The sequence below is a fragment of the Eschrichtius robustus genome, chromosome X (assembly GCF_028021215.1).
Source record: "Eschrichtius robustus isolate mEscRob2 chromosome X, mEscRob2.pri, whole genome shotgun sequence".
In the NCBI taxonomy this organism is placed as follows: Eukaryota; Metazoa; Chordata; class Mammalia; order Artiodactyla; family Eschrichtiidae; genus Eschrichtius; species Eschrichtius robustus.
This window is the reverse complement of record NC_090845.1, coordinates 72,829,206-72,841,670: the sequence shown is the minus strand read 5'-3', so window position 1 is coordinate 72,841,670 and position 12,465 is coordinate 72,829,206. Positions and strand designations below refer to the sequence as shown.

General features: G+C 32.7%; 1 protein-coding gene across 4 annotated transcripts in view; it reads left to right on the top strand.

Moving 5' to 3' along the window:
* RPS6KA6 (ribosomal protein S6 kinase A6) overlaps positions 1–12,465 on the top strand; it is a 197,192-nt gene that overhangs the window by 163,803 nt on the left and 20,924 nt on the right. For 3 of the 4 annotated variants that reach the window (XM_068532501.1, XM_068532500.1, XM_068532499.1), the window contains one exon: positions 1,449–1,566. In XM_068532501.1, the coding sequence (XP_068388602.1) occupies positions 1,449–1,566 (118 nt within the window). Of the gene's footprint in view, positions 1–1,448; positions 1,567–7,972; positions 8,110–12,465 lie in introns of those variants that run through there. The other variant, XM_068532502.1, reaches the window with a different exon arrangement.

The following is a 12,465-nucleotide window of genomic DNA, read 5'->3' as shown; positions in this document are numbered from 1 at the left end:
TTAAGTACTTGAATTTTGGTTCTCTTGGCAGTAGAGATTTAGTAAGATTGAGCTTTATAAGAAAGCTAAATAAAGTAGTAACAATACTAAACTACAGAAACACGCACAGCTGCCTTCTCTTAAAAGGATAAAGAAATACTAAAAAATGTAACCATTGGATTGTGTTAATATTGTTAATTTATAAATAATACAAGTGCTGTTTTACTGTTAATAATGAATAGCACTTTTATTTAGAAGTAAAAATGTGTAGCTGTAGATAAACGCTAGGTTTAGCAAAGTCTAATGTGTAGAATGGAATTTGAAGAATTATAATGTAATTATAATGTACTTAGGTGTGAGTTTTTAAAGAAGCCATTTAGTATAATTAAATATGCTTGACATAGCAGGAGCTTTATAAAGATAAGTTATGACAATGGTGACTCTAAATTATTTATTGGCTTGGTGATAATCACATGTCAGTATATTCCACGTACTTTTAGATGTATGCAAAATAGTTATAGACCACAGCAAGTGCTAAAGTTAAGGGTAGCTCAAGTTTGCATGCAAACAGCAATCAGCAGTATTGGTTTCAAACCATGGGATATGATTTCTAGATAGCTGCTTTCAAATATTTACTTTATGACTAAACAAAACATTTTGTGTGTGTGCATATGTATGTGTGTTTATCTCAACTTAATTGTTACATGAGGGAATTAACACATTAACATATTAAGACATCTTCCTCATACTTTTTAACCATAAGTCTTTCTGTTCCCAAATTTGAATACCATTTTTAGTTCCATTTGTTACAATGGTATAAAACTGATCACTTTTTGTCATTCTATAATTCTTTTTTAACCTATTTTAACTTCATACAGTGTATTTTTCTTCCTGTCCATGAATATTGATCCATGTAATAATTTTAATGGCTATAGAGGATTTTTCTGTTACATTGATATAAATATTTAACCAGTTTTTCATAAACATTAATTAAAACTATTGTTAACTTGTTTTCACTTATAATATTGATAAAATGCTAATGAATAAATTTGAGCCAATTCAATAAATATATTATGAATATATGAAATTAACAGTTTCTTCATAGTAGGTATATTTGGTTTGCTAACTTATGCCTGTGAGAATACAAAATTTGCATGTTTCATTCTGGTCTGATTTTCAGAATGTAGAGCTACATAAATGTATTTTATTTTACATTGATTAACTGATCAAAGGCAAAAAAAAAAAGATGATTGATGTAGGCAAGACTCTTCATTTTATTAAATAATTTATTAGGATTAAGTTTATTGTTCGAAATGTAAAATTTGATATGAACAGTAAAGGGAAATTTTAGGTGGTATTCTTAATTTGCTATAGTAAATATATGCTTGTAGTTCTATACTCATCACTTTCAATTAGATTTAATATATATGTTAGGCCCTTATGTATACTTAAATCTTTTTTATTAATAGCTATACTCCATTTGCTAATGGCCCCAATGATACTCCTGAAGAGATACTGCTGCGTATAGGCAATGGAAAGTTCTCTTTGAGTGGTGGAAACTGGGACAGTATTTCAGATGGAGCAAAGGTATAAATTATATAAATGTTTTGTTTTGTTGAATTACTGTTAATTCCTGAAATCTTTAAGTTATAGCCTAGTCTGCATTTGCAAAGTATCTGATGGTGTTTTATGTCAGTATTTGTTTTTAAATCACAGTATTTGTTTTTAAGTCAATTCACATATATGTGTGGATTGAAGAAGGCAAAGGCTGAATTTTTTTTTTTTTTTTTTTTTTTTGCCATGCTTCTGGGGCACATTTCTCTCTTATCAGTTCATATGTGATCAGGGAATATAAACCAGTTCCACTATTAACCAAAACCAAAAATGTAAATCTACTGAGGAAAAATATATAAAGCCAACTAAAGTTGATTTCTGCATTTAGTATGTTTTTACACATCATATCTTCTTTAGCACAGACATTGACTAGTGATTATGTAGGTGATTTTTATAATGTTAACTTATTCTTAGAGAATATACAAACTTTTTATCAGTTGTACCTAGATATTTACAATTGATGGCTAAGAGCTGTTCAATAGAAATGTAATTTTAAAATTTTAAAATTTCTAGTAGTCACATTAAAAACAAAAAGAAACAGGTGAAATTAATGTTAATAATATATTTTATTTAACCTGGTATACCCAAAATATTTCAACATCTAATCAATATTTTAAAAATTAGTGAGATTTTACATTCTTTTTTCATACTAATTTTTCAAATTCTGGTGTGTATTTTATACTTATAGCCCATATGAATTTGGACGTACCTACATTTTAAAAGTGCTTAATAGCCACAGGTGGCTAGTGGCTGTTGTTATTAGTGAAGTTTCAAAGTAACTGGCCTTACTTAATTTAGGGAAAAAATAATAGGTCAAGGCTTGTATACTAATTCTTACATTTATAGTCTAAACATTTTAAGTTTTAAAACAACAACCCAAAGTTGTCAGCATGTGGTTTATAGGGCCCTAAAGCTTTTAAGCTACATTTTGAAGTAGAAAACATTTTAAGACAAAAGGATTTGCTTGTATTTAATATCTGCTAATGATAAAACCTAATTGTCTCAAGGACATTAGCTAATCTGTAGGATACATTATGGAGTAAATCTTGTATCCTGATCACTGTAGAATAAGAAAATCAGAGATTTGAGTATCATTACCTTTTAAACATTAGAAAAACAGGGAGGAGATTGTGTTTGGATCTTAGCCATAACACAAGTGTGCTGTGTGGTGTAGTAAAAGGAACACCTGATTGGAAGCCAAGAGAACTGAGTGCTAGTTTTTGATCTACTAACTAGCTGCCTCAGTTTGCTCATCTGTAAAATTTGGGGATTAAGTTCTCCCTTTGGTTCCTTCCAATTCCAAAATTCCATTTCTATGCAATTTGGTTTATTTATAATTTGTCAGATTTCCCTTTATAAAGTGATTGAAACTACTAATATTATTCATTAAATATATGTATTTTCTAGTCAGCCAGGTCGTGCGTCAAAAAGTACATTTTCCCAAGGAACAATTCCAATGTTTAAAGCTATACACATGATACTCTTGTGTTCCTTAAAAAAAAAAATATCTAGCAACAGTGAATCTAATGCTGAAATAGAGATTTATATGCCACTTGTGCTTAGATTTTTGGTTTTCCATGTTCTGTGTGTTTTATGTTTGCATCTGTGTAGTGCTTAAGGAATAATAGATATCAAAATTCAGTTTTATTCTCACCTCATTTAGTCTGATATTCTGGAGAAATTAACATAGAAAAAGATATTGGGGGATGTTGAAATATTTCACAAGTTCTTTCATGTATTCCCTTTTTATGGATTAAATTACTTTAGTTCTGTCTTTGGAATTTTTCTGAAAATAGTGGCAGATTACTGAGCAAATGAGCTATATGAACTTTAAAAAAAACTGTACATTTTAACAATTTGATAATTTCTTGTCTGTTTTAAATTAGTGATGAAGGTAAACTATTGTTCAGTTACCCATAACCCCTTATACTAGTTCCCTTTAGTTGGGAGAACTGTAACATTTACTGTCACCTCATGACAATTGTTTTAATCAATTATAGTTCCTTATAAGTTGTTTTTCCCTTTTCAGTGCTTTTCTTGACATTGGTGAGTGTCACTATCAGAAGCATATAGAAGATGATTCTGTTTGCCTCCTGTCCATGCACAGTTCCTAGAATTTGTTCATTCAGTTAAATGGGGTGGGGGTGATAGTGGAAGTCATGTTAGCTTTGTGTGTCTTATTGCTACAATAGTTTCAGCATTGAGAACATTGACATTGCTGCTTCCCTTTTGTTAAACAGTGGGGACAAGGAGAAGAATCTGGTAAACAAAACAAGAGTAGAAGAGGCAAGAGAGTAATGAAGTTTTCATGGTGTCACAATATATTAAAAATAAACACAATAATACCTGATTAATTAGAAGGCATTTCTATCTAAATTTTACAATAATTTAAGTCAGTAAAATGTCACTTATTTCAGCTACATACACCCTTGACCAAAAAAAGAATTGCCCAGTAGAAGTTTTTATAGGACAGTTATTTGTGGCTTCCTCCCTTGCCTTCTTTAAAAAGAGCAACTTGTGCTTTTCCTCAACTGCGTTCCTATTACTGCATTGCATGTACTTTTATTAGAGTATTAGTACTTAATCACTTTCTCCCTGGTTATATATTCATTTGTACGCATTTTTATTTTTCCCACTCAGGGAGCTTTAAATGTCATATTCACTTTTGCATTTCCTATCATACCTAGCATAATAAATACTTAATTGAATACTCTTTTCACAAACTATTTAATCTTTTCCTCAAGTATACCTTGCATTGTTAATTTACACTATAAGCTTTTTTTTGTACAATATAGAAATATAAATATTTTCCTATTGTGAATGGCTATAAATTTGAAATAAGTAGTCAGTTTTTTTTTAATTAATCAATATAATGCCAATTTATAATAACACCAAGTTCTCATTATATGTGGGTCATTTCTTGAGCACTCTGAACTGTTACATTGACATACAGTACTTGCCCACTCCCATGCCAACATTGCACTGCTTTTATTTTAAAAGTCTTGTTATTGCATAAATAAGTCTCCACACCTTATCACTACCACATCTTCTTCTTCCTCTTCAAAATTGTCTTGGCTGTTTTGGTTCTTTTTTTTTTTTTTTTTTATACAGCAGGTTCTTATTAGTCATCAATTTTATACACATCAGTGTATACATATCAATCCCAATCGCCCAATTCATCACACCACCACCCCCAGCCCCCCACAGCTTTCCCCCTTTGGTGTCCATACGTTTGTTCTCTACATCTGTGTCTCAATTTCTGCCTGCAAACCGGTTCATCTGTACCATTTTTCTAGGTTCCACATACCTGCGTTAATATACGATATTTGTTTTTCTCTTTTGACTTACTTCACTCTGTATGACAGTCTGTAGATCCATCCACGTCTCAACAAATGACCCAATTTCATTCCTTTTTATGGCTGAGTAATATTCCATTGTATATATGTACTACTGTGAATGGCTATAAATTTGAAATAAGTGGTCAGGTTTTATGTAAATATTTCTTTTCCATTTTGGCTTGAAGTTGCTTTTAAGTGAAGTCTTTTGTTCACGTATTTATAAGTCATAGATTTCTAGAGCTAGGTGGGATCTGGTCCATCATTTTGCAGATAGATAAACCAAGGTGTGCAGAATTTACCTTGTTCATGGTCATACACTGAGTGGCATAGCTAGAATTGATTTTCAGTCCAGAACTCTCTTCAGTCTACCACATGTTAGGGAAGACTTTCTGGAGGAAGAAAGGCTTGATTAGCTTGGCTTATGTGGATGGAATGGAGAAGAAAGAGGTCTATAACCCTTTAATAATAGAAGGCTCAGAGGAAAGGTGTTATCATTCACCTACTTCTTTCCTATAATATGGAAATTAAGTATACCAAAGCTTATTACTTGTTACTTAATCTATATTGCACAGCAGCTTTACAGTTAAAACACTATATTGAAATGTAAGGCTGGACACTATAAAACTCTTAGAGGAAAACATAAGCAGAACACTCTTTGACATAAATTGCAGCAAGATCTTTTTTGATCCACCTCCTAGAGTAATGAAACTAAAAACAAAAATAAACAAGTGGGATCTAATTAAACTTAAAAGCTTTCACACAGCAAAGGAAACCGTAAACAAAACAAAAAGACAACCTTCAGAATGGGAGAAAATATTGGCAAATGGAGCAACCAACAAGGGATTAATCTCCAAAATATATGAACAGCTCATGTAGCTCAATATCAAAAAAACAAGCAACCCAATCAAAAAGTGGGTGGAAGATCTAAATAGACATTTCTCCAAAGAAGACATGCAGGTGGCAAAAAAAGCCCATGAAAAGATGCTTAACATCACAAATTATTAGAGAAGTGCAAATCAAAACTGCAATGAGGTATCTCACCTCACACCAGTCAGAATGGCCGTCATCAAAAAATCTACAAACAATAAATGCTGGAGAGGGTGTGGAGAAAAGGGAACCCTCCTACACTGTTGGTGGGAATGTAAATTGGTACAGCCACTATGGAGAATAGTATGGAGGTTCTTTAAAAAACTAGAAATAGAGCTACCATACGACCCAGCAATCCCCACTCCTGGGCATATACCCAGACAAAACCATAATTCGAAATGATAGATGCACCCCAATGTTCATTGCAGCACTATTTACAATAGCCCGGACATGGTAGCAACCTAAATGTCCATCAACAGAGGGATGGATAAAGAATATGTGGTACATATATGCAACGTAATATTAGCCATAAAAAAGAACAAAATAATGCCAACTGCAGCAACATGGATGGACCTAGAGATTATCATACTGAGTGAAGTAAGTCAGAGGAAGACAAATATGATCTCACTTATATGTGGAATCTAAAAAAAAGGGTACAAATAAACTTATTTACAAAATAGAAGTAGAGTCACAGATGTAGAAAACAAACGGTTACCAGGGGATTAGCGGGGGGTGGGGATGAATTGGGAGATTGGGATTGACATATACACACTACTATATGTAAAATAGATAACTAATAAGAACCTGCTGTATAGCACAAGGAATTCTTCTCAATACTCTGTAATGACCTATATGGGAAAAGAATGTAAAAAAAGAAAAAAGATTGGATATATGATATATGTATAACTGATTCACTTTGCTGTACACCTGAAACTAACACAACATTGTAAATCAACTGTACTCCAATAAAAACTTAAAACAAAAACAAAAACACTATATTGAAATACTTCTAGAACTTCTAGTACTATAGCTTTCAAACACCTTGTGCCAAATAATACTAGAGAAAGACTACAATGTCTAAACAAAGCTAGGGAAATGCACTAGCAAATTCAGTAATTAGAATTATATTCTTATTTAATTGTGAGGGATAATTATTTGTTGTTACCTGTAATCAGGGCAGAAAGTGTTACTTATGTATGGAACTCAGTCTTTTATACTGAGGAAGTATGAATTGTAATACATTTGACCAAATTAAAATGCTTGCAGTATAATTAGTAATAACTGAAGTGAAAATAATGGTTTATCTCAGTCACATGATTAAATTTGAAATAGAAGTGATGAATTGTTAATCAGTAGTTTCCAAACTTTAATGAATTTGCCATCTGAGTACTGTGAGAATAGGAAAATTGCTATTCTCCCGTATTAGTGTTTGTTCAAAGAATTTGGAGTTTTGCTGACTTTTACTTAAAATGGATATTAAAAAAATAGGAAATCTTTAAGTCTAAGTTAGATTAAGTTAATCATTTTAATTAGTAATGGCTTTCTTCCAACTAGATTATCTAACTAAATACCCAGGTGATTGTATATAAGTGATCATTCTTGTCGTAGCGCAGTATCTTTTATTAAAACTGGCCAACACTACTATATCTACTTTGAAAAAAGTGGAAAATTATTCATATGGAAGGGACAGATTTTTGTGTACTGTGAGTGAGCTCATTTTCCTCTTAGCTATCAAGAAAATTCAGTGAATATTACCTAAGATAATGACACATTTGCTTTTTCATCTGTCATCCATCCTCTCGTCATTCTGTCAAGGAGATTTTACTGTTTGTTTTTCAGGGAGGTTAAAAAGAAGTAAGATAGATTAAGCCCTATTAAAACTACTTCAGGTTCTTTAAAAGAAAGTAGCAAAATGTTGATACTGTGCTATGAAGCTATTTGATATTGTAAACTAATCAGCATTCTGTTCATCTTTCCAAAGAAACAATAATTATAATGTTTTATAAGCATTTAGGATATGGCCATGTTTACTGCATTTTCATTTTCATTTAAGGAGAATCCACTTTGCTTTTGGAAATCAGTCTTTGTCTCCAAATATAAATTGACAATCTCAGTCTTATATAACTTAGCTGAATTTTACCCCAGAAATAATTATATCCTTTTTGCTTTAACAGGGTTCACCATATATCACAGTTTGCTTGGAACAGTCCTGGTTTATGCCTTTGGCTCTCAACTTTCCCATTTTGGATAACAAATTGTATGGCCATCTTAGCTTTAACTGTCCTTAATTTCAGTTAAATTTTTTCAGTGAATATATAATAAAGCAATATTGTTGAACTTTGTTATGAAAAACTGATTTTTTTTTCTGAAACAGATTTTGATATTTTTCATGAATGCTTACTTAGTGCTATGAACATTGAGCACTTATTGTGTGTACATGATAGTTATTACTTTAGAAAGAAAGCAGCAATTAATTATGTAAAGTTCAGACATCAATATTGAGTTTAATAGGGAAGATTGAGAGGTAGTATAGTTTAGTACTTATGAGCCAGACTCTGACTGACTGCCTGGATGCCTATCCTTACTTACTAGTTATGTGTTACATACTTACTAGCTATGTGACCTTGGGAATGGTGCTTAACCTCTTCGTGCCTTAGTTTTCACATCTGTAAAGTGAAGAGAGTAATAGTACCTACCTCAGGGTTGTTATGAAGATAAACCAGGTTAATAAATGTAACACATAGTCATAATAAGTGTTCAGTTAGTGTTAGCTAATATCATTAAGAATGTATAAAGCACTTTGATGATCAAATGTTAATCTTTGAAATTCCCATTAGCAATAAAAACCCTCATGAGTGAAATTAAAGCCATAGTAGTATATTTCAATATTTGTATAGGCCCATCTCCTAAAATTCTTTTTCATTCTCTCACCATCACTACCTGTACCTTTCAGTAAACCCTCAGAATCCACAGGAAAGTACAAAAGCTCAAATAAGGTTTAATGAGGAGCAGAGTAGTGTTAAATTTTAGTATGTATAGTTAATTTATATGTTGAAACATACTTTGGTGAGTGGGAGTAGAGGAACCTATTCTTTTGGGCTAGACCATTGATTTTTTTAAACAACTTTACTGAGGTGTGCTACACAACAAAATGAGTATATAATTTAATGTTATGACATATTTACACACCAATGAAACCATCACCAAATCAAGATAATAAACATATGCATCACCCCTGAAAGTTTCCTCGTGTTCCTTTATAATCCTTCCCTCCTGCCTCACATCCTGAACTCACAATCCCCCGCCCCTCATTCCCTGGCAACCAGGGACCTACTATCTGATGCTACGGGTTAGTTTACATTTTCTCGAAATGATTATAAATGGAATCATATAGTATATACTCTTTTTTTGTCTCTTTCTCTCATAATTATTTTGAGATTCATCCATGTTATTGGAGTGTATCAATAGTTTGTTACTTTACGTCACTGAATAATATCCGTTGTATGGATACACAACAGTTTGTCCATTTACCTGTTGATGGACATTTGGGTTGTTGGCAGTTTTGTGATATTCCAGTAAAGCTGCAGTGAGTATCCATGTGAAAGTGTTTACATGGATGCATGCCTTTCATTTTTGTCTAAATACTCAGGAGTAGAATGATTGGATCATATATTTAACTTTTTAAGAAACCACCAAACTGTTTTTCAGTTCCTGTACCATTTTACATTCCCACCAGCAGTGTATGAGAGTTTTAGTTCTTCCATATCATTGCCAATACTTGATTTGTTTGTTTTTTGTTGTTGTTGTTGTTTTTTTCTTCTTCTTTGGCCATGCGACATGTGGGATCTTAGTTCCCCAACCATGGTTTGAACCTGCGCCCCCTGCATTGGAAGTGCGGATTCTTAACCACTGGACCGCCAGGGAAGTCCCCACCAACACTTGATAATGATCATTCTTTTTTAATTTTAGCTATTTTAAAATGTATGTAACGGTATCTCATATTATTTTAATTTGCACTTCTCTAGTAACTAACGATGTTGAGCATTTTTCATGTGCTTACTTGCCATCCATTTATCTTCTTTGAATTGCCCATTGACATCTTTTACCCCCTTTTTTTATTTTGGTCACTTTTTTATTATTGAGTTTTGACAGTTCCTAATATAGTCGAGATGCAAGTCCTTTATCAGAGCTATGCCTTGCAAATATTTTGTCTCAGTCTATAAATTGTCATTTAATTCTCTTAATTGTTTCTAATGTTGATAAAGACAGTGTTTCATTTTTATTTTTTCTCTGTAGCATGTTTTTGGTGTTATAGCTAAGAAATCTTTGCCTTGCCCAAAATTTCAAGTGTTTTCCCCTGTGTTTTCTTTTAGAAGTTTTATAGTTTTAGGTTTTATCTTTAGATCTATGATACATTTTGATTCAGTATTTGTTTTTGGTGCAATATATGGTTCAAAACTAATTTTTCCACACAGACACCTGATTATTCCAGCACCATTTGTTGAAAATACTATCCATTCTCTGTGGAATTACATTTCTATCTTGATCAAAAATCAGCTGCCTAAATATGCATGGTTCTATTTCTATAAAGTAAGTCCCCTATATACGAACGAGTTCCATTCCGAGAGCACATTCATAAGTCCAGTTTGTTCGTAAGTCCAACAAAGTTAGCATAGGTACCCAACTATCACAATTGGCTATATAGTACTGTACTGTAATAGCTTTATAATATTTTCACACAAATGATACATAAAAAACGAACAAGCAAAAAATAAAACATTTTAAATTGTACAGTACCTTGAAAAGTACAGTAGTACAGTACAACAGCTGGCATACAGGGGCTGGCATTGAGTAAAGAGGCAAGAAGGGTTACTGACTGGAGGAGGGAGGGGGTAGGAGATGGTAGAGCTGAAGGATCATCAGCAGTAGGAGATGGAGGGCAAGCTGCAATTTCACTCACGCCTGACGTTGATGGCACAGGTTCTGGTTCCTTGCTAGATTCAATTTTATCTACCCTCTAGAAAAAATGATCCAGTGATGTCTTGGTAGTAGCTCTTTTTTTCTCGTCATAAATGACACAGCACTGGATTGCGTTTTGAACGGCTGCTGCAACCTTCGTGTACCATTCTACATTCAGATCCTGTGCCTCAGAAACTAACAGTGCCTCCTCAAATAAAGAAAATCCCCTTGCCATTTCCTGTGTCGTGAATCTTTGATTCTTCAGTTACTTCTTCTTCCTATTATCTCTCTTTGTCCTTTCTCTGGGCTTCCAATTCCTGGCGCTTCTTAGCAGTACCAGCTACATCACCACTGCTTTTACTCTTACTTCCAGACATCCTGGGCTTGAAATACAGATACTGTACTACTGTACTCTATACAGTACTGTACAGTAAAGAACACAAAAGCACAGCCACTTGTACGTGATTGGACATGCGAATGCATGTTCGCATCTTTGAAAGTTCGCAACTTAAAGGTTCGTATGTGGGGGACTTACTGTACTTTCTATTCTGTTCCATTAACCTGTTTGTCTGTCTTTACTCCATTACCACAGTGCCTTCATTACTGTTTCTTTATAATTAAGTTTTGAAATTAGATACTGCTAGTCATCCAACCGTTTTCTACTTATTCAGAGTTGTTTTGAACTGGGTCCTTTGCATTTCTTTATGAATTTTAGAGTCAGATTTTCAGTTTCCACCAAAAAAGGCTACTAGGATTTTGATTGAGATGGGGTTGGATCTATAAGTCAATTGGGGGAGAATTGACATTTTAACAACACTGAGTCTTCTGATCCATGAACATGGTATCTCTTTCCAATTCGTTAGACCTTCTTTAATTTCATCAATGTTTTATAGTTGTCAATGTACAGATCTTACACATCTTTTATTGTGTATTTTACCTGTTTCCTACTTTTCATGCTATCGTAAATGGCATTGCTTTTAATTTCATGTTCCAGAATTTTTTGCTGCTAGTATGTAGAAATAACAATTGTTTTTTTATATTGAACTTGTATACTACAACTTTGATAAAATGACATTCTTGTAGCTTTTTTGTAGATTTCATCAGTTTTTCGACGTAGACAATCATGTCATTCATGAATAAAGAGTTTTAATTCTTTCTCTTATGGATGTATTTTCTTTATTTTCAATGGCTAGAACTTGCAGTATAGTGTTATAGAAGTGAAGAGGATGGGCATTCTTGTTTTGTTCCTGGTCTTGAGGGAAATCATTCATTTTTTTTACCATTAAGTATGATGTTGGCTGTGATTTTACATAGATGCTTTTAATTAGGTTGAGGAAGTTCCATTCTGTTCCCAGTTTGATTAACATTTTTCTTAGGGATGGATGTTGGATTTTTTCAAATGCTGTTTGTATATCTGTTGAGGTAAATCACATGTTTTTTTGTTTTTTATTATAGCATTTATAATTACATTGATTTTCAATTGTTAAACTAACCTTGTATCCCCAGGATAAACACTTCATCATGATATGTTATCCTTTTTATATGTACATATAACTGAATTTGATTTGCTAAATTTTTGTTCACAAGTTTTATATTATGTTGATGAGGGATTTTGGTTTGTGGATTTCTTGTAATATCTTTCTGATTTTGGTATCAGGGTAATAATGGCCTCATTAAATGAGTTGGGAAACATTACCTCTTCTTCAGT